The sequence below is a fragment of the Triticum aestivum genome, chromosome 3B (genome assembly GCF_018294505.1).
Source record: "Triticum aestivum cultivar Chinese Spring chromosome 3B, IWGSC CS RefSeq v2.1, whole genome shotgun sequence".
Taxonomy (NCBI): domain Eukaryota; kingdom Viridiplantae; phylum Streptophyta; class Magnoliopsida; order Poales; family Poaceae; genus Triticum; species Triticum aestivum.
The window spans coordinates 440159188-440182221 of record NC_057801.1 but is presented as its reverse complement, the minus strand read 5'-3'; the positions used below and the strand labels follow the sequence as shown (position 1 = coordinate 440182221).

The 23034-nt window shown below is 47.1% G+C and overlaps 1 protein-coding gene across 1 annotated transcript in view; it reads right to left on the bottom strand.

The window, feature by feature from the left end:
• Positions 1-2026, bottom strand: part of LOC123070252 (probable protein phosphatase 2C 8) — a 7354-nt gene extending 5328 nt beyond the window's left edge. Inside the window, exon 1 of the mRNA XM_044493351.1 lies at positions 856-2026. Coding sequence (XP_044349286.1) covers positions 856-1608 — 753 coding nt within the window. The 5' untranslated portion in view covers positions 1609-2026. The remainder of the gene's footprint in view (positions 1-855) is intronic.
• Between the last annotated feature and the right edge of the window lie 21008 nt (positions 2027-23034).

Below are 23034 nucleotides of genomic sequence, written 5' to 3'. Positions count from 1 at the left end.
CACGCTAGATTTAAAAAGGACGACCCATGTAGCTTCTAGTCGCTGACGCGTGGGCCCGCACGCGGTAGGTGGACGCGTTAAATATGACGGAGTGCGGTGGTTGGCCGACCAACGTGTGGTACCGCGGCGGACACCGAGGAGACGCGTGACGTGTCTTGGGGCCTGAAATGCATCCGCATGGACACGAAGCAGGCACATTTTGAATTTGGGTCGGCGTGTTGGGCCGGCGTTTTTGTCCGCGGCGACCCAAACGGACATGGACGGTCGAAATGGGGCGCCCTGTTGGAGTTGCTCTTAGTATTTTATAGAGAAAATAGTTTGTTAGGGGTTGGGAAATAGTTAACTACTTCCTCCGTCTCAAAATATAAGAACATTTTTTACACTAGTATAATATCAAAAACGTTCTTATATTATGGGACTGAGGGAGTAGTTTTTATGGCCGGGAAATAATTAAAAAAAATGACCGTATGGAAATAGTTAATTAGTTGGCCTGTGTAGCCCTGTGATGCATCATGTTTTTTTTTTTTTTTGAGGAAACTGTGATGCATCAGATGAACGGCTGGGCTGTTAAGATGGATTTTCGGCCAGGAGTGAGGCCCTTCTGGCCCATATCAATGCACAGGCTGGGCGTATGAGAAGGCACGGCACTCTGCCGTGCCCAGCGGCACGGTAGAGGAGCCGGTTCCCGTTTCGACACGCCCGAGCGCGAAAGCAGGGGCTGGCGCGGCGCGCGCGACACCTGTAGCCCGGGGCCGGAACGGAAAGAGATCTCGCGGAAAAGATGGCGTGAACCAGCAATTTATCTGACCCTGTTAATTTGAACGGACGGATGCGTGGCAGTGTCGTGTCGTGTACCTTGTGGTCGGAGGAGAGCGGCACGGGGATGCCGCCGCGGGAGAGCACGGCGCGGGAGTCGCCGCAGTTCGCGACGACGATGCGGCGCAGGCCCACGACGGCCACGAGGGCCGTGGAGCCCACCGTCTGCTCGCCGGCGTCGGTCCCGTCGTCGACGCCGACCTCGCCGTCCACCCGGGCAAAGCAGGCCGTCATGGCCTCCTTCCACCGCGCGCCGTCCTCGCCGTCCTCGGTCCGACCCTGCCCTCCGCCCCAGGGCTGCAGACGACGAAGCCGCACCTCCTCCGCGAGCACCAGGTGCATCCGCAGCCGGCACGCCTCCGCCACGCGCGACCCGCCGTGCCCGTCGTACACCGCGAAGAAGCCCTCTTCCCCTGCCCCGTACTCCACGTCGCCGCTCCCCTCCACCGCCGCCGTCTCGGCCAGGAACGGCGCCGCGACGGCCACCGCGTCCTCCATCTCTCGCCGGCGCCCGATCACGGACACAGCCCCGTGCGACACGCACGCCGAACACCTAGACGCCACCAAGGGGGGCTTCGGCGCCACCTTCGCGGAGTCAGACGAGTCCGAGGAGTTGTCCAGCGCCGGCCGCACCCGCTTCGCACCCTCGTCCTCCGCGGCCGCAGAAGCCGTACGGCCTAGCCGCCGGAGCTCCAGCCGACGCCGTCGCGCCGAACGGGCCACGGTCATCAGCTTCCTGTCGGCGGCCAGGAGCTCCAGTGCATGATCTCGCTTGCTCGTCTCGCTGCTCATTTCCCTCGCCGGAGAGAACAAAAAGAACTCGGGGCGTGGGACGGCGAGGCGCCTCTAATACCCGCGGCCACGGGAAGAAAAAGGTTAGACAGCGCTCCAAGGCCGTCCGATTGCCCGTAGATGGACCCGATTCGTGACAGCGAGGGCGGGAGCCGTATCCGGACGTGGATCTCGCGGGCCTGGACGTGGACGGCGGCGATGAGCCGGCGGCCGGCGCGTGGCGAGCGCGATGAGCGGCTCGGAGTCTCGGGGCTCGCGGAAGGGCGTGGTGCGCGCGGCTCATGTGGACCGTAGAGAGGGGCGTCGGCTTCTGACGACAGGGCCAGGTGTTCTAGTCGCTTGTGGTGCTTGTGGACAGTGTCCAGGGAACGATACAACGTTTGGCGCTTTTAGGTAACGCGTGGGACCTGAATTGAAAGTAGGAGGGGTTACGTGGAGGGGAGAGAAATGACGCCTGTGGGGCATGTTGTGCAGTTTTGACTGGTAGACAAGAACTGGTAGATGCACACAAGATGTCACCAAGGTTTTGAACCCGATGGAAAAAAAAGTCTCATGAGGCTTGAGGTTTTCGGTTACTGTAGAGAACGCAATTTTTGAATGAATTTTAAATTTGGATAATATTCAGTCAGAATTCAGTTGAATTCACTTTTTTGGGATATCTTGCTCGGTAAGGTGATTTCTCGTGGGCATCAAGATCTGCCCGGGTAACCGAAATTCTCAAGGGGTAACCAAAGCCCTAGCTGTCACTACTCACCAAAGGCCTCTTTGATTCAAATGATTCGTAACAGAACTTTTGAAGATTTTGATTCTTAGAATATATATATATATATACACACACATACACACAAAATGGATTTATAAACTCAAACATAGGAAGTAAGAATGGCACCGGTAATAAATTAGTGTTAGGTATTAAATATTTTAGACTGCCCATAATGGAAATAATTTCAATAATAACATAGAGTCCAACTCAGTAAATTTGTTTATGTGGCAATGATTTAGTGAAAAATGATTTGAGTAACATAGCTAGTTACTCATACTATAGGTAACATCACGCATACCTATTGAACTCATGCTCCAGCCAACTCATTCAAATGTCCGAATTGATGGAGGAAGGCGGGCAATATATTTCAACACTCCCTCTCACGTCTAGGTTATTTTAGTTTGTAGACGTGTGAAAGAACGAGGATGTCGCCTAGAAGGGGGAGGGTGAATAGGCGCTTTAAAATAATTACGGTTTAGGCTTGAACAAATGCAGAATAAACCTAGCGGTTAATTTGACAAGCACAAAACCTACAACAATTAGGCTCACCTATGTGCACCAACAACTTATGCTAAGCAAGATAAGCAACTATGTGATAGCAAGATATATGACAAAGAACAATATGACTATCACAAAGTAAAGTGCATAAGTAAAGGGGCTCGGGTAAGAGATAACCGAGGCACGCGGAGACGACGATGTATCCCGAAGTTCACACCCTTGCGGATACTAATCTCCGTTTGGAGCGGTGTGGAGGCACAATGCTCCCCAAGAAGCCACTAGGGCCACCGTAATCTCCTCACGCCCTCGCACAATGCAAGATGTCGTGATTCCACTAAGGGACCCTTGAGGGCGGTCACCGAACCCGTACAAATGGCGACCCTTGGGGGCGGTCACCGAACCCGTACACTTTGGCAACCCTTGGAGGCGGTCACCGGTACCCGTCAAATTGTTCGGGGCGATCTCCACAACCTAATTAGAGACCCTGACGCTTGCCCGGAGCTTTACACCACAATGATTGAGCTCCGAACACCACCAACCGTCTAGGGCACCAAGGCACCCAAGAGGAACAAGCTCTAGGGTGCCCAAACACCCAAGAGTAATAAGCTTCTCAAACTTCACTTCCACGTATCACCGTGGAGAACTCAAAACGATGCACCAAATGCAATGGCAAGGGCACACGGAGTGCCTAAGTCCTTCTCTCCCAAATCCCACCAAAGCAACTAATGCTAGGGAGGAAAATGAGAGGAAGAACGAAAGAAGAACACGAAGAACTCCAAGATCTAGATCCAAGGGGTTCCCCTCACTTAGAGGAGAAAGTGATTGGTGGAAACGTGGATCTAGATCTCCTCTCTCTTTTCTCTCAAGAACTAGCAAGAATCCATGAAGGGATTGAGAGTTAGCAAGCTCGAAGAAGGTCAACAATGGGGGAAGAACACGAGCTCAAATGATTAGGTTCATTGGGGAAGAAGACCCCCTTTTATAGGACCTCCCGAATCCAACCGTTATGTGCTCAGGTCGTGCACAAGCGGTACTACCGCTTGGAGGAGCGGTACTACCGCTTAGCACGGTCAAAACAGCCCAAACGAGAGAGAGAAAACATAAGATTTTGGTCCGGGGCGGTACTACCGCTTAGGAGCCATAGTAGTACTACTCTGGAGCGGTACTACCGCTCAGGAGCAGCAGTAGTACCGCTCTGGAGCGGTAGTAAAAAATTACATCCGCCCTAGTCGTGGTAGTACCGCTGCAGCCTTTACCAAAAGAGCCACAACTTTTGCAAACGGACTCCGGATTCAACGAAACCAAGTTTGTTGGAAAGCTAACGACATGGGCTAACACAATATTGATAGAAATATCAGGAATAAGCAAATGAGAAAAGTCCCATAAGAAAATGGTGAGAACCCTTCATCGGATAAGACCGGTAAAACCTCCAACACCGAAACCATCATAGAAGACGCATGCGAACTCCGTTTTCGATGAACTCAAGCTTGTCATCAAGATGACCATAAGCTCTAAGACTCACAAAGATAACCAAACAAGAACCAAGAAACATGGTGCAAGGATGCAATGGTTTGAGCTCTCTACTAACGATACGATCAAGCTACCAACTTGAGAGCCCTCCTTGATAGTACGGCAAACAATCCTATAACTCGATCTCCCAACTACCACCACAAGACCGGTAAAATAGAAAACCTATCAAGGGAAAACATTTGCCTTGCACATGGTCCACTTGAGCTAGATGAAGACGATCTTGACTCCATCAAGTTGGACCACCTTTCTTGATTGCGTTGGCTCGATGAAGACTAGATGATTGCTCCCCCATAGTTCACTATGGGTGAGCCACTCTTTGGCACATCTTCACAAGTCCATTGACACCATAATGGATGGTAAGATTCAAGCACTTGATCTCTTCATGATGCTCCACTTGAACTTGCACACGGCAATCTTGATGACGATCACCACTTGATGTCATCCTTTCCATGGGTTGTATGATATCTTCCTCTTGACGCAAGCCCATGGATACGTACCTAACCCCACATACAACTCTCACATAGACCATGGGTTAGTACATAAAGTGTAATGGACAATGCTTACCATACCATGGGATCACTTGATCCCTCTCGGTACATCTTCTATGCTTTGTGAGTTGATCAACTTGATTCACTCTTGACTTAGTCTTGATCTACCTTGAATCTTTGCAACTCTCTTTATTTGGATGATGTCTTGAAGGTAAACATGAATGATCACACAACCTTATTCTTCAAGACATGATTGCAATAAGCTCAACACTCGCATGACTAATCTTTGGATAATTCCTTAATAGCACCTTGGTCAACTCAAAAACTCCTTGAAACCAACACATGGACTTCAAGAAAAGCCTATGGACAAATCCTTCAAATACAACTCAAGACAACCATTAGTCCATAGAGATTGTCATCAATTACCAAAACCAAACATGGGGGCACCGCATGTTCTTTCAATCTCCCCCATTTTGGTAATTGATGACAATCACTTTCAAGAGAGTTTATATAAGGAATTATGCATCACCATGCAATGCAACAACTAATAGTGCATGCGAATGAGATGCAAATGCTAAGGAACAAAAACAAAGCAAGAAGAGATAACTCTCTAAACTTCTCCACAAAACTCTCTGAAACTTCTCCCCCATTGGCATCGATTGCCAAAATGGGCGAAAATCTAAGAAGGCCAATATAAATTGTGGTCCTCCATAAATTGTGTATTTCTCAACAAGAGAGTGGAATGCAATACACATACCCAACTGCCAATACTTGGAGGAAGACAAACTATATTGATGCCCAAAGATTGCAACAAAAAGATATGCCACAAAGACATAACAAAGAGAGACACAAGCAATCAGAAGATACCAATTGAAGCAAGCAATCAACGGATATCAATTGAACCAACTAGACCAATGATCCTACATGCCACAAGAATAAAGATATTATGAAAAGCGCAAAGGAGTGTTCTAAAGAAACTAGAGAAGCTCCCCATGATTTGTGCACACATAAGAACTTTTGTATTTGAATACAAAGTGCACAAAATAGGATCATAGCTCCCCCAAAATCAATAGAAACTCACATCCAGTGCAAGTGAGCATATAGGAAACAAAGCCTAGCGCTTGCAACAAGCACATGGTTGAGCAACATGTAAAATACGCAACTTAAGAATAGGCTCAACCAAAATGATGTGTGTGAGTCATGGCGAAGCACTTGAGAAGACTAAGATTAGGATGATCATTAAGCATCAACATAGTCTTGAAAGAATGAGGCACACAGTGCAAGGCCTATCATTCCCACACACAACTGGCAAATGGGTTCACAAGCTTACTAATAAGCAAAAGAGAACCTATACTTGTGACAACCCGTGGTGAAGATAGACGAGGGGAGGCTCATCAAGACGAGGGATACCAATTAAGATGGCAAAAACCTCGTAAAGATAAGCAAGAGGAAAATAATCTTCACCACACAAGAGTGCAACAAGATGCAACGATAGAGGACACACACTCAAGGCAAAAGCTTTCACGGAGCCACCAAAGAAATAACATAAGACAAGGTGGACGTGAAAGAAAAGATACCAACTAGAGATGTAATTTCTCTCAAGTGTATAAGGTTCTATGTAGACGAAATCATGATGATATATATATCTACAAGAAGGATGTACACCCGAAATAGTTACAACACGAAGGAACAAGATATCCACAAGGAAGTCATAAATATACCAATAAGATATTTGCTTGAAAGCATAGAACTTGGATAGATATGGTCTTATTGTATATAAATGAAGTCCAAACACACATCCATCAAAGGCATCACAACTAGCAACAAGAGATTATCGTTGGGATGCTTTGAGAAAGGAAACAAGTATCAGAAGATATGAAATGAATATCATGCCAAGATGCAACATACACAAGGTTGAATGCAAGAGGAGAAAGCATGAATAGATACTTGTTACCGAGATATCATTGGAAGGATGTAGTAGATACTAATTGAAGGTAGATAGTAGTTCATTGATCATCCTTGCTTGACTCCAATATGCACATGGTGACAACACCTTCCTTGTGAGTGAGCCGAGCATCCAATGCATCTCCAAATGTTCCTAGAAGAACAACACAAACTAAACGGTACCCAAACTCATCGGGACCAAATAGTTAGAAACACCAATACATAGGACAAACTCCACATAAATATGTGCATATAGATATGAAAATCAATTTCATGCACATCTCATCCAAATTGAGACTAGGTGGAGTTTCCCCTATATATTAAGTCAAAGAAAGAAAGCATGCCAAATAAAATACATGAAGTAAACATGCATGCTCAAGACTTTCAAAACCCGAAACCAAAAACAAAGAAATGCCAAGTAAAAAGGATACCAAATGGAGAAATCATCACTTGGAAGATATCATTAAAGATACATCAAGGAATGAGATATCCATTGATACACACTAAACTAAAGATGTCAAACTCCCAAAGAGAGGATGGTTCCAAACAAACCAGGCTCTCAACAAAGTTTCATGATGGCACAAAGTACCAAAAAGAAATGGCTTGCCTTCCACCAAAACACACTTGATAAGGATCACAAGAAGAGTGTTCTAAAGAAAATAGGATAGCTCCCCCACGAGTTGTGCATTATATAGGATTTGCATTTGAATACAAAATGCACAAGGTGGGATCACTACTTTCACTATATCTAGAAAACACTAGACAAGAACAAGAAATAAACAAGATCCACAAGTGGTAGGGAAGACACCGGGAGTTGACACAAACCTTGGCAAGAGAAAAGGAAAATAAAAACAAAAGCCAAAGTAAAGATGATCAACAAATTCTACCACACATAAGTGACTACCAATTGTCAAAAGACAAGAAGTATTTGGAAATAATTCCCGGTGGTAGATAACAAGGACATCCAACATCATCTTCACAACAAACACAAGCAAATTGCAACTTGTAGAGCTACCATGCCACCTAGGAATAAGATAATCTACAATATCAATTCTAGGTGACAATATCTCAATGTACACATTTTCTAGGCTTGTAATATGCACTTAGCATATGACTCCCCCATAATGTGATACCAATAAGAACTTAACAAGAGGAAATAAGAGGAACAAACAAGATATAATTAATGGACTATTTAGAATTTGAATTTCTCATGAGAGATATACCACCTAGCGACTAAATAAACTTGTAATGTCAATACTAGATGGTATTCCTCATGTACACACATTTATAGGATTGTGAGGTGCACAAAGCACATCACTCCCCCAAAATGGGATGTTCCATTAATCTCTCACACGATCCAACTAGGATACAAACAAGAAGCATAAAGGCTCAACGCACGACACACACGTACATGGTGTTCAAACCAACACACACATACTTGATTGCTCAAGATAAGCAAGTTGGAATCACAACATATACAAACACATGCAAGGAACAAAACCAAAACATGCAAGGGGTCAAGTAACTTTCAATGTAAGCAATTTTTAAGTACAAGTTACCGCAAGGAGGCACATTGGATATAAGATATAAACTTGATGATTCAATTGACTTGGCTTGAGACAATAAGAGTGATGAAGTCCCCTTAATTCTTCATAATGTAGCCAAGTCTCCAATGCCCTCCAACAACACCTATTGATCAAGTTTGAGCTTGTTGGTCCCCAACCAAGTTGGGTCCTAAGAGGTTAGTCACAATAGGTTTGGCTACCCAAATGGTTCTTTGCTTGACACCACTTTGAGTACCAACAAACTTGGCAAACACATTGCCAACCTTATCCTTACCAAGAGAATAGATATCATCAATAATAATTGGGTTGGATAAGTTACCACTAGTGCATGAAGAAGCGATGTGACCTTTCTCACGACATAAGTAGCAACGTCTACTCTTCACTTTCTTCTCACTTGATTTCTCAATTTGAGAAGCATTAACTTGAGTCTTCTTGGAAAGAGGCCTTTCTTCAACTTGATGTTGAGCATGAGATTGAACTTGTGCCCTCTTCCCTTGTTGCTTGACACTAATGGCCTTCTTCTTCAATGGGCAAGATCTAACATGATGCCCTTCAACTTTACACTTGAAGCAAACAATCTTGGCCGAATTCTTGACTTGTTCTTGGCCCTTCTTCTTGTTCAACTTGGACTTCTTCTTCTTGTTGGAGTTGAATCCAAGTCCACCTTTGTCATTGGGGGATTTTTGCACACTCAAGATATTGTTGAGTGTGGCCTTCCCTTCATGACACTTTTCCAAGTCTTTCTTCAAAGAAGTGACTTGGGCCTTGAGCTCTTTGATTTCCTCTACATGGTTAGTCTCAACACAAGTACTAGAGGAAGTATAAGCTTCATCGTTAGAGCAACAAGGCAAGGAAAGCAATTCATCACAAGATGTATCAACATTGTGAGTAGATGAATTACAAGGACTAGCACATGGCAATATACTATTTTGACTAGAAGTAGTGCTAGTATCCACATGAGACTCACTAGATGTTACCTTAGCAATCATGGCCTCATGAGCTATCTTTAGCACACTATGGGATACTAGAAGATCATCATGAGAGCTTGAGAGCTTTTCATGACTTTCTTCCAATTTCCCATAATTGCAAGATAGCACCTTAAGTTGAGATCGTAGCTCAACATTCTCCTTCAAAATGGATGCTTCACAAGTAATAGAATTAGTAGCACAAGCATCATCATTAACAACAAGAGGAGAAGGCAACTTGGCAAGCTCTTTTAAATAAGAAGCTTCAAGTTGGGCATGAGACTCGGTGAGTTTGATGAGCTCACCCTTGATGACCCTTGAGCCATTTTCGAGGTGCTCAAAATCCTCAAGGAGTCTAGCATGAGAAACTTCAAGCTTAGCATTTTTAGTTTTGAAATCGTTGGCCACCTCAAGAGCTCTATCATGAGATTCCCTCACTCTAGATAATTCTAGAGCAAAAGTCTCCTCAAGAGATTCGGAGGTGGTTTGTTCATGTTCAAGAGCTTGAGATAGCTCCGCGATCTCATTTGCGTAATCACGCCCATGAGCTTCCATTTTCTCAATGGTGACCTCATGCTCCTCGAGATGAGATTACAACTCCTCAATATATTTCTTGCCCTCAATGGCAATGGACATAATTTCCATGAAGTTGGAACGAGCAATTTTATTTTTATGAAGAGCTTTAAAAATCATCTCCACCGTAGTTTTTAAGGAGGCAACATTATCATTCTCTTCATCATTATCCTCATCATCATTAGCATCAACATCATCATCAAGAGACATATTGGGGTACAAAGTAGGAGATACCTTTGATGCCTTAGCCATAAGGCAAAAAGCAATAGATGATGATGTAGGATCCCTTGAGGCACCATTAAACACCGCATCTTGTTCCATGGAGTGTTCGGTTTCCTCTACATTGTTAGCACAATGATTCGAGGAAATAGATGCATTTTTATCATGGCAACAAGACATAGCAAGCATATCATCATGCGATTTAGTCAAGCAATTTCTACATGATATGCAAGGACTATCAACACAAGCATGTGAAACATTTGGAGTGCTCGAAGTGTTAAAGCCCAAAGAAGGAGCATTGCAATAATATAGTGATGAAGGATCATCCATAATAAGCATACTATCATCATTGCAATGACCAACACTACTCACCATATCATTTCCTTGTGGCAAACCACATGTAGGTGAAGTAGAAGAATTTGAGAAGACTATACGACCGGAGGTGGAGGGAGAACAATCATCCCCACAAATATTGGACACACCATATTTATCTTGAAGCTTTGTCCATAACTCATGAGCATCCCGGAACGGCATGAGTTCAAATATAACTACATTGCTCAAAGCATCAAAAAGCACATTAGAAGCTTGAGCATTGAGATAAGAGTTTTTCTCATCCTCTAAAGATAATCTTTGGGGATCCTTTGGAGGAGAAAAACCCATATCTACAATTCGCTCTAAATTTGGGTCCATGACCCTAAAGAGATTAAGCATGCGAATTACCCAAACATCAAAATTTGTGCCATCGAAACTAAGAGTGTCAGAGAATCCTAATCCTCTAGTCGACATATTTACTCTCTAGGCGGTAAAGCCTAATAAAGAGAGACGAGGCTCTGATACCAATTGAAAGAACGAGGATGTCGCCTAGAAGGGGGGGGGGGTTGAATAGGCGCTTTAAAATAATTACGGTTTAGGCTTGAACAAATGCGGAATAAACCTAGCGGTTAATTTGACAAGCACAAAACCTACAACAACTAGGCTCACCTATGTGCACCAACAACTTATGCTAAGCAAGATAAGCAACTATGTGATAGCAAGATATATGACAAAGAATAATATGGCTATCAGAAAGTAAAGTGCATAAGTAAAGGGGCTCGGGTAAGAGATAACCGAGGCACGCGGAGACGACGATGTATCCCGAAGTTCACACCCTTGCGGATGCTAATCTCCGTTTGGAGCGGTGTGGAGGCACAATGCTCTCCAAGAAGCCACTAGGGCCACCGTAATCTCCTCACGCCCTCGCACAATGCAAGATGCCGTGATTCCACTAAGGGACCCTTGAGGGCGGTCACCGAACCCGTACAAATGGCGACCCTTGGGGGCGGTCACCGAACCCGTACACTTTGGCAACCCTTGGGGGCAGTCACCGGTACCCGTCAAATTGCTCGGGGCGATCTCCACAACCTAATTAGAGACCCCGACGCTTGCCCGGAGCTTTACACCACAATGATTGAGCTCCGAACACCACCAACCGTCTAGGGCACCAAGGCACCCAAGAGGAACAAGCTCTAGGGTGCCCAAACACCCAAGAGTAATAAGCTTCTCAAACTTCACTTCCACGTATCACCGTGGAGAACTCAAACCGATGCACCAAATGCAATGGCAAGGGCACATGGAGTGCCCAAGTCCTTCTCTCCCAAATCCCACCAAAGCAACTAATGCTAGGAAGGAAAATGAGAGGAAGAACGAAAGAAGAACACGAAGAACTCCAAGATCTAGATCCAAGGGGTTCCCCTCACTTAGAGGAGAAAGTGATTGGTGGAAATGTGGATCTAGATCTCCTCTCTCTTTTCCCTCAAGAACTAGCAAGAATCCATGGAGGGATTGAGAGTTAGCAAGCTCGAAGAAGATCAACAATGGGGGAAGAACACGAGCTCAAAGGATTAGGTTCATTGGGGAAGAAGACCCCCTTTTATAGGACCTCCCGAATCCAACCGTTATGTGCTCAGGTCGTGCACAAGCGGTACTACCGCTTAGAGGAGCGGTACTACCGCTTAGCACGGTCAAAACAGCCCAAACGAGAGAGAAAACACGAGATTTTGGTCCGGGGCGGTACTACCGTGTGACGCCCTCGATTCAATCGTACACTAATCATACACGCAAATGTGTACGATCAAGATCAAGGACTCACGGGAAGATATCACAACACAACTCTAGACGCAAATTAAAATAATACAAGCTTTATATTACAAGCCAGGGGCCTCGAGGGCTCGAATACATAAGCTCGAAAACACAAGAGTCAACGGAAGCAACAATATCTGAGTACAGACATAAGTTAGACAAGTTTGCCTTAAGAAGGCTAGCATAAAAGCAACATCGATCGAAAAGGCAAGGCCTCCTGCCTGGGAGCCTCCTAACTACTCCTGGTCATCGACGGTCTCCATCACATGGTAGAAGACGCCCTCGGTGTAGTAGCAGTCGTCAAAGGTGGCATCTGGCTCCTGGACTCCACCATCTGGTTGCAACAACCAGAAAGAAGAAAGAAAGTGGAAAAAGGGGTAGCAAAGCAACCCTGAGTACTCATCCAAAGTACTCGCAAGCAAGGATCTACACTACATATGCAACATTATCAAAGGGAGGCTGTATATGTGGACTGGGCTGCAGAAATGCCAGAATAGAGAGAAGGCCTAGTCCTATCGAAGACTAGCATCTTCTGGAAACCACCATCTTGCAGCAAACAGGAGGGAGTAGAGTAGCATAAAGTAAAGTAGTAGTAGTGTTATCAACCTCGGCCAGAGATCCTTTCTCGACTCCCTGCGAGAAAGAAATCCCAGAGCCGTACTATCCAATTATCATCACAGTCCAATTCTCACCACCATGCAATTCTCATCACAAGTATCCAGTTCTAGTTGTATCGATCGGGATACAACTCCAAGTGTCCGTTACCGTAGGACAGGCTATCGATAGATGTTTTCTTCCCTGCAGGGGTGCACCAACTTACCCACCACGCTCGCTTAACTCCGGCCGGACACACTTTCCAGGGTCATGCCCGGCCTCGGCCAAATAATACGCCGCAACCCGACCTAGACTTAATAGAGAGGCCAGCACGCCGGACTAAACCTATGCCCCCAGGGGTCATGGGACATCTCCCCGGGAACTCCTGCACGTTGCGAGGGCGGCCAGTGAGCAGACCTAGCTACCTCCTTCAACAAGGCAGGCGCTTACGCAGTCCAACCCGGCGCGCGCCGCTGAGTCGCTGACGTCTATTAAGCTTCGGTTGATGTATACGACGCAGAACGCCCATACTATGCCCACGTGATGGTTAGTGCTATCAGGCCAGAGGCCCCTCGGATCAAATATCCAAATCGTAGTGGATTAGGAACACGCGGTAACAAGCAGAGACTCACGAAAGATGTGACCCCATTGCCCCGTCTCGAGGACATGCCGCAAGGGCTAGGAATGCCCGGCCACGCCTCGTAATTATCTCGCGGGCACCCTCCAGGTCAACCCGACTCCACATCACTCGCAATTAAGCTCGCGCGGGTACCCCTCAGGGTCGACCCGTCTTTCCAAGTAACAGTGGTAAAGTTCAAGTATCCGTGTGTCCAAACATTAAGGGGAAAACCCGAGGAATCACCCCCGGTGAATTCCACTCGATGTAATCATCAAGGTGAACGTAAGAGGATCCACCCTCGAGGTTCACACTTGAGGGGTTGCACGACAGAGCCGTATCAGAAGTGGTTAAGGAGGAAATCACCCTCGATGACCACGACCGAATAGCTACACTACAGGTTAACATCAGAAGTGCTGTAGAGGTCTCACCCTCGGCACTCAATAGTAACACTGCAGAGTCGAGCAACGAAGGGGCGTGATGTGACGTGAGGTGTCGGGTCCTGGTCTTCAATCCCGTTGATCGGGTCTTCTGATAATCCAGCGGGGCAGTCGAGTCAAGTGGGGGGGGGTCACTGATGGGTCTCTAACCAACCTATACTAAGCAGTTTAGGATAAGCAGGTAAGGTACAACAGTAGGTACACAAGCAGGCTATGCATCAGAATAGGTGCAAACAATAACAGTAGCAAAATCTAATGCAAGCATGAGAGAATGGAATGGGCGATATCGGGATGATCAAAGGGGGGGCTTGCCTGGTTGCTCTGGCAAGGAGGGGTCGTCGTCGACGTAGTCGATCATAGGGGCGGCATCGGTCTCGGGGTCTACCGGAGAGAAGAGGGGGAAGAAACAGTAAATATAAAGCAGACATAGCATCACAAAGCGTAACATGGCAATATGTTGTGATGGGTGTGACCTAACGCATGGCTACACGATATAGGTGAAGGGGGAATTCAACCGGGAATGTATTCCCGGTTCTGGGCCTATGTCAAACAGATGACATGAGGGGGAATGTTCCATGTTCAAATAGTTAGAGGCTTCTGATAGGTAAACGGACCGCATATTTGGATTCGTCTTGTTTTCCTGGGCGTTTTTCATATATAAACTTTTACGATCCGAGCTACGGTTTAAAAGTTACGGATTTTCAAAGTTTAAACCAATTTCTGAATTATTTTAAAAGCAGAAAAGGTTTATTGCGTCAGCAGTGATGTCAGCACTGCGTCAGCTCTGCTGACCAGTCAAACTGATAGGTGGGACCCACCTATCAGCCTCTCTGTCTAACAGAGGCTTAACTAAACTAACATGGTTAGTTACGGGGCGTGGGCCCCAGCAGTCAGTGACTAGTTAGTACTAACTAACTAACTAATTTAACTAACGTTTTAAGTAATCGTTTTTATTTAGAAAAACATTTATTTAACATAATATGCGATGGGGCCCGCATGTCAGAGACACTGTGTGCCCAGTCAGCACAGTTGACCACGATCAACGTGGTCAACTGGGGCCAGGGGGCCCACGGGCAGTGACCCAGAGGCGGGGCCCAGGTGTGCCACGTCGGCCGCATCGGGGTTTCGCCGCCGGCGACCAAAATAGTGGCGGGGCTCGCCGGACTTCGCCGGGAATCGCGCACAGGGGGTCATTTGGCCCGGGACTTGGCGCGTTCGAACGAGGAGACGAAGCCGCACCGCATGGTGTGGTCGGTTGGACGCGGGGGTGACCGGAACTGCATCGGCGACGAGTGGAGGCGGCGGTGGGGTTCGGGACCTCGTCGGGATCGGCGTTGCACTGCGTGTTTTGGCGAACGAAGGAGCTGGGCAGGTCTACAGCGCTCCAGGAGCTCGTCGGAGCTACTAGCTCGAGCGGAGGAGCTCGGTGGCGAGCCCTACGACGGCAATGGTGGACGGCGGAGCTCGGCTTGCGGGCGAGCTAGCTACGGTGGAGGCGGAGACGCGCGAGGAGAGGGAAAAGGGGGCCGGAGCTCACCTTGGGGGCACACGGTGGCCCGTTGGGTGACTAGGAGCAGCAGTGGTGTGGATTCGGGGCGGCGGCGTTCGTCGGAGCCGAGGGCGAAGGCGAGGTCGTGGCGGTGCGGCGGGGCCGTCCCGGTCCATGGGGCTCGGCGGGGCGGATGTGGAGGTCGAGGCAGTGCCTGGGGGCATGTCAGAGAGGGCCGGGGACAGCGGTGGCCGCGGGATCAACCGACGCACGACGACGGTGGCGCTCGGGAGGAGTGAGCGCGTGAGGGAGAGGGGAAAGGTGGATCTAGGGGAGGAGAGGCGCAAGTGGGAGTGGGGAGCTGACGAGGCCAGGAGGCTCGGCCTTATCCCCTCGACGCGAGCAGCGGGGTGGCGAGGCGGTCGGGCGGCGACCGCGCGGGCGCGCGCCTCGGTCGGGTGAACAGGGGAAGGGGACGACCGCGGGGAGGAGTGGGCTGGGCTGTGCACTATAGCAATGGGCTACAAGTGCACAGTAGTAGCTAGGCCCTTTTCTATTTCCTTTTTTTTAATTTACAGAGAGAGAAAGGGGATTATTTGGCCAACTATTTCACTTAGCAAAAATTTGGGAGGTGTCCCATTAAATCCCTGGTGATCATAGACAGTGCCACAATTATTTTGGAGACCAGAAGAATTTATTTGGAATTTTTCAAAAATAGGATAGCATTTAAAAATGCTGAATTGGTGCTGTTATAATTGCTAATGTTCATCTTTGCACCAAAGTGATGTTGTGTTCCTTAACAAATATTTGTTATGGAATTTGTGACAGATGATGAACATTTTTCCAGCAACTTTTGATCAACTTCAGACTTCACTTGAATTTGAATTGACTGGAATTTCAAATGGGATATTGGACAAAGGTGATTAAGCACTGTTTGGGTAAATAATTAGCTTAATCATAGAGGGTTACTGTAGCATGATACTGGGGTTGTTACAAATCTCATCTACTACAAGAAATCTCGTCCCGAGATTTAAGTGGGGAAGTAAAGAGTAACTTCGGGAGAACTGACCCTTATAGGGTTAAATATCTAGTGAACAAATCAGGGAATGAGGCGGAAGCATCCCTCAAGTTGAACTTAAATAAAACGTCGAGAGCAAAGTATGAGGGTACCATGAGAAGTTTTAACGGGCAGGCAATCATTCGATGCCTAATCAAAAGGTGAAAAGGGGTCCAGAGCAACAACAACAACAACAAAAATTATTGCGTCTGATACTAGAATAGATCACTAGGAAGGTGGCTTATGAATTACTTACGGAGCCAAGAGCGAGGAATATCTTTGGCAACATGGTGTAAGGAGAGTCAGCTTACGATCCTGTGGAATTGTGGGTTATGGGCCCACCATGTGGGTTAAAGGTAGGAAGAGTGGTGACATCTTGCACGGTCATGATAGCAAGGCAAGTCAGAGGATAGCATGTCTGTTATGTTGGTAACCAAGTTTGGTACCAAGGGCGAGGGACGAAGAGAACCATTTTCCTGCTCGTTAAGACGAGGCGGACCAATAGGCAAAGTTCTCATCCATCGGTGGCTACCGGAATGTCACCAACAATAGTAACATGGTCTCACTGACAAGGTTGTACATCGGGGTGTTTTATAAGCAGGAAATTATTCCTGCTTATATCATATAGCTCACAAGAAGGTTAAACAAAACAATGGAAAGGAAATAAGTGGTTATTAGGATAATCAGACCAATGGAAAGGAAAGGTGTTTATACCCAAGTATTAGGGTATAACTTTCCCAAGGAAAGGCAGAGCATGATAGGGCTCCAAGTATTAAAGCATTTAGACAAAGGGGCAAGGAATTTATGAGGCTTATCCATACAATGGTGTTTGGATAAATGATCAAGAACAGTTAGCATTGCGCTCCCAAATGTTCTTGTGGATTAACGGAGTACCACACACATGCTTCGGGATAGTGTTGACATGGTCATCAGGGAAATGTTAGACTTTGGATACACAAAGGATCCATCGGAAACAACTTAGAAAATAAGTCATACAATTTCAGCAAGGAAAAGATGAGGGTGTGGCCGACGGGCTCAGCAACAATCCATCGGCATGTCAAAAAGGATGTATTTCCAAAATTATATGAACAAGTTTGTGTTGGGGAAGGCAAGAATGTTGTCGATGATAATTCAAATCATCGAGGGGCAAGGATGGTGTTTCTCATCATGAATTCAATTGATATCCTAGAAGAGCTCGGAATGTTGATGATGGTCACGACACATTTGTCGAGAGATTTCATGAAGATGTAATCGATCGACGATGACATCAAGTCATAGGAATGATGAAGCGAAAAGTTAATGGAACCACATGTACAACACAAACTCGAAAACAAGCTTGCTGTTCAAGGCGAAAAATGATAAGGCGAGGAATATCAATGTAAGCTTAGCTCATTGTCGGAAATTGTGCTCCGGGAAGAAGGACCAGATAGCACAGGTAAAAATTTTAGTACGATAATGATATAGCCGATCAGGCTAGGACTGACTTGAAGGATTATTAAACTCGTAAGCAACAAAAATGACTTAGAGTTATTGAATCGGAGTGCGGAATCTATTCACTTATCGGTGTTCTCGGTTGACAAACAACCTAGAACCCATGAAGTGACAAGGACCGGGTAAGGTAGTGCTCCATCAAAAGTTCATAAGATGTAGTGCAATGGCATGATATCCTCGAAATACCAGGGGTAATACTCGAAGGTAGATCATAATAGAGGTTGGGCAGGCGTATTGACCTGCAGAAGACAAGTGATTTAACTTGTCCAAGAAATGGGACCAAAGAAGAACAATCATGGTCGGAACCACGGTTGCGAAGGATCAATTCACACCAGATGATATTCAAGGAAATAATTATTATTACACGAAGCTTACATGATAAGTTCCACAACGTGTCCATGGGCATGAACACAAAGTTCAAGGTCGACTCCCACTTCTTCAATGCATAACCTTTCATTCACTCCTCGTTTTCAAAGAAATTGTAGGGCAGAAGATTTGGCGAAGTACCAGAAGAGTAATACTCGTAGGAACTCTCGGGTTCATACGAATTATGGAAGGCATAAGTTCAACCCATCAGGGCATATTTTACGAATCTATACAACCATCAACCAAGCAAGAGATACGATTTCGAAAGCAGAGTACTGAAACCAAAGCAGGTGATACAATTTACCGAAGGTATTATGTATCAGGGAAAAACTCACAAGATTTTGGATGTGAAGGGCACTGTCGGATAACAACCCAACAATGGATCTGGCGATTCACGACAGAGTTGAGGTGAGTATCGGTAATCAATCATATGAAGAAGGGGATGCAAAGGCATCAGCTTATAGAAACTTATGAATAATTCGATGCTTGAGTACAAAGGAGTTATGGTTCCAAGATGAAGGATCAGAAGCAGAGGCTCTGATCAAAAGATGAGTAAGTTGAATAGACTTAGAGGTGCACCCGATCAAATCTTGATTGGGTAAGAACCAGCTCATATTCGAAACAATGCCTGAGCCGGAAAGAAATTTCCAAGGATTAATTGATGATCGTGTGCATTCTCACAGATGCTGAATCAACAGGATCAGAATGTTAATCCCAAAGGATTTTAACGAATATCGCTAGACAAATGGAATTAACCAGAAAGCAAGTATGCAAGAATTCCAAGAGCAATAGGTTGTAGAGGATTTTCGGAAGATCAAATAGTATTTCGAAGAGTTTTGTGAACCACACGAACAACTGAGGATGAACTGATCCTCGGTGAGTGCGAGGAATTATTCGAAGGGGGGGTATTCATGGGGCAAAGAACTGCAAGGCAGTAAGCTCAAAGGATTCTCGAAAAATAGAGAATTTCGGGGCATCTTGTAATATCAGAAGCAACTAGGGAGGAAGGTACAAGTGGCAAGGATGTTATTCAAGGGGATTATCGGTGGTCAGGAACTGCAAGGCAGTTGGTACAGGGTCTCGAGAAACATCGAGGAGTATCCGTGGAATCTTCTGGTGAAGCAAGCGATCATCGATAATGTCGAGGCTCTCAGGGAGGAAGTGGGTACGAGAACCTAATGTCAGAGTTTAGTAAAATGGTTAACCCGAATAGAAGAGAGATCAGAGTCCCAGAGTATAGACGAGGAATAAAAGATCCTAATACCACCCAATGGCGACGTGGGCCCGTAAGCCACACAGCCATGTTAGTAAAAAAAATTCAGTGACTAGACTCAACTTCGGCCAAGGAGTTGGAAAGGGGGCTACCTACAGGGAGTCGGCTCTGATACCAACTTGTGACCCCTCGATTCAATCATACACTAATCATACACGCAAATGTGTACGATCAAGATCAAGGACTCACGGGAAGATATCACAACACAACTCTAGATGCAAATTAAAATAATACAAGCTTTATATTACAAGCCAGGGGCCTTGAGGGCTCGAATACATAAGCTCGAAAACACAAGAGTCAGCGGAAGCAACAATATCTGAGTACAGACATAAGTTAGACAAGTTTGCCTTAAGAAGGCTAGCATAAAAGCAACATCGATCGAAAAGGCAAGGCCTCCTGCCTGGGAGCCTTCTAACTACTCCTGGTCATCGACGGTCTCCGTCACGTGGTAGAAGACGCCCTCGGTGTAGTAGCAGTCGTCAAAGGTGGCATCTGGCTCCTGGACTCCACCATCTGGTTGCAACAACCAGAAAGAAGAAAGAAAGTGGAAAAAGGGGTAGCAAAGCAACCGTGAGTACTCATCCAAAGTACTCGCTAGCAAGGATCTACACTACATATGCAACATTATCAAAGGGAGGCTGTATATGTGGACTGGGCTGCAGAAATGCCAGAATAGAGAGAAGGCCTAGTCCTATCGAAGACTAGCATCTTCTGGAAACCACCATCTTGCAGCAAACAGGAGGGAGTAGAGTAGCATAAAGTAAAGTAGTAGTAGTGTTATCAACCTCGGCCAGAGATCCTTTCTCGACTCCCTGCGAGAAAGAAATCCTAGAGTCGTACTATCCAATTATCATCACAATCCAATTCTCATCACCATCCAATTCTCATAACAAGTATCCAGTTCTAGTTGTATCGATCGGGATACAACTCCAAGTGTCCGTTACCGTAGGACAGGCTATCGATAGATGTTTTCTTCCCTGCAGGGGTGCACCAACTTACCCACCACGCTCGCTTAACTCCGGCCGGACACACTTTCCAGGGTCATGCCCGGCCTCGGCCAAACAATACGCCGCAACCCGACCTAGACTTAATAGAGAGGCCAGCACGCCGGACTAAACCTATGCCCCCAGGGGTCATGGGCCATCTCCCCGGGAACTCCTGCACATTGCGAGGGCGGCCGGTAAGCAGACCTAGCTACCTCCTTCAACAAGGCAGGCGCTTACGCAGTCCAACCCGGCACGCGCCACTCAGTCGCTGACGTCTATTAAGCTTCGGCTGATGTATACGACGCAGAACGCCCATACTATGCCCACGTGATGGTTAGTGCTATCAGGCCAGAGGCCCCTCGGATCAAATATCCAAATCGTAGTGGATTAGGAACGCGTGGTAACAAGCAGAGACTCACGAAAGATGTGACCCCGTTGCCCTGTCTCGAGGACTTGCGGCAAGGGCTAGGAATGCCCGGCCACGCCTCGTAATTATCTCGCGGGCACCCTCCAGGTCAACCCGACTCCACATCACTCGCAATTAAGCTCGCGCGGGTACCCCTCAGGGTCGACCCGTCTTTCCAAGTAACAGTGGTAAAGTTCAAGTATCCGTGTGTCCAAACATTAAGGGGAAAACTCGAGGAATCACCCCCGGTGAATTCCACTTGATGTAATCATCAAGGTGAACGTAAGAGGAACCACCCTCGAGGTTCACACTTGAGGGGTTGCACGACAGATCCGTATCAGAAGTGGTTAAGGAGGAAATCACCCTTGATGACCACGACCGAATAGCTACACCACAGGTTAACATCAGAAGTGCTGTAGAGGTCTCACCCTCGGCACTCAATAGTAACACTGCAGAGTCGAGCAACGAAGGGGCGTGATGTGACGTGAGGTGTCGGGTCCTGGTCTTCGATCCCGTTGATCGGGTCTTTTGATAATCCAGCGGGGCAGTCGAGTCAAGTGGGGGGGGGGTCACTGATGGGTCTCTAACCAACCTATACTAAGCAGTTTAGGATAAGCAGGTAAGGTACAACAGTAGGTACACAAGCAGGCTATGCATCAGAATAGGTGCAAACAATAACAGTAGCAAAATCTAATGCAAGCATGAGAGAATGGAATGGGCGATATCGGGATGATCAAAGGGGGGGCTTGCCTGGTTGCTCTGGCAAGGAGGGGTCGTCGTCGACATAGCGATCACAGGGGCGGCATCGGTCTCGGGGTCTACCGGAGAGAAGAGGGGGAAGAAACAGTAAATATAAAGCAGACATAGCATCACAAAGCGTAACATGGCAATATGTTGTGCTGGGTGTGACCTAACGCATGGCTACACGATATAGGTGAAGGGGGAATTCAACCGGGAATGTATTCCCGGTTCTGGGCCTATGTCAAACAGATGACATGAGGGGGAATGTTCCATGTTCAGATACTTAGAGGCTTCTGACAGGTAAACGGACCGCATATTTGGATTCGTCTCGTTTTTCTGGGCGTTTTTCGTATATAAACTTTTACGATCCGAGCTACGGTTTAAAAGTTACGGATTTTCGAAGTTTAAACCAATTTCTGAATTATTTTAAAAGCAGAAAAGGTTTATTGCGTCAGCAGTGACGTCAGCTCTGCTGACCAGTTAAACTGACAGGTGGGACCCACCTGTCAGCCTCTCTGTCTAACAGAGGCTTAACTAAACTAACAGGGTTAGTTACGGGGCGTGGGCCCCGGCAGTGAGTGACTAGTTAGTACTAACTAACTAACTAATTTAACTAACGTTTTAAGTAATGATTTTTATTTAGAAAAACGTTTATTTAACAAAATATGCGATGGGGCCCGCGTGTCAGAGACACTGTGTGCCCAGTCAGCACAGTTGACCACGGTCAACGTGGTCAACTGGGGCCAGGGGGCCCACGGGCAGTGACCCAGAGGCGGGGCCCAGGTGTGCCACGTCGGTCGCGTCGGGGTTTCGCCGCCGGCGACCAAAACAGTGGCGGGGCTCGCCGGACTTCGCCGGGAATCGCGCACAGGGGGTCATTTGGCCCGGGACTTGGCGCGTTCGAACGAGGAGACGAAGCCGCACCGCATGGTGTGGTCGGTTGGACGCGGGGGTGATCGGAACTGCGTCGGCGACGAGTGGAGGCGGTGGTGGGGTTCGGGACCTCGTCGGGATCGGCGTTGCAGTGCGTGTTTTGGCGAACGAAGGAGCTGGGCGAGGTCTACGGCGCTCCAGGAGCTCGTCGGAGCTACTAGCTCGAGCGGAGGAGCTCGGTCGCGAGCCCTACGACGGCAATGGCGGACGGCGGAGCTCGGCTTGCGGGCGAGCTAGCTACGGTGGAGGCGGAGACGCGCGAGGAGAGGGAAAAGGGGGCCGAAGCTCACCTTGGGGGCACACGGTGGCCCGTTGGGTGACTAGGAGCAGCAGTGGTGTGGATTCGGGGCGGCGGCGTTCGTCAGAGCCGA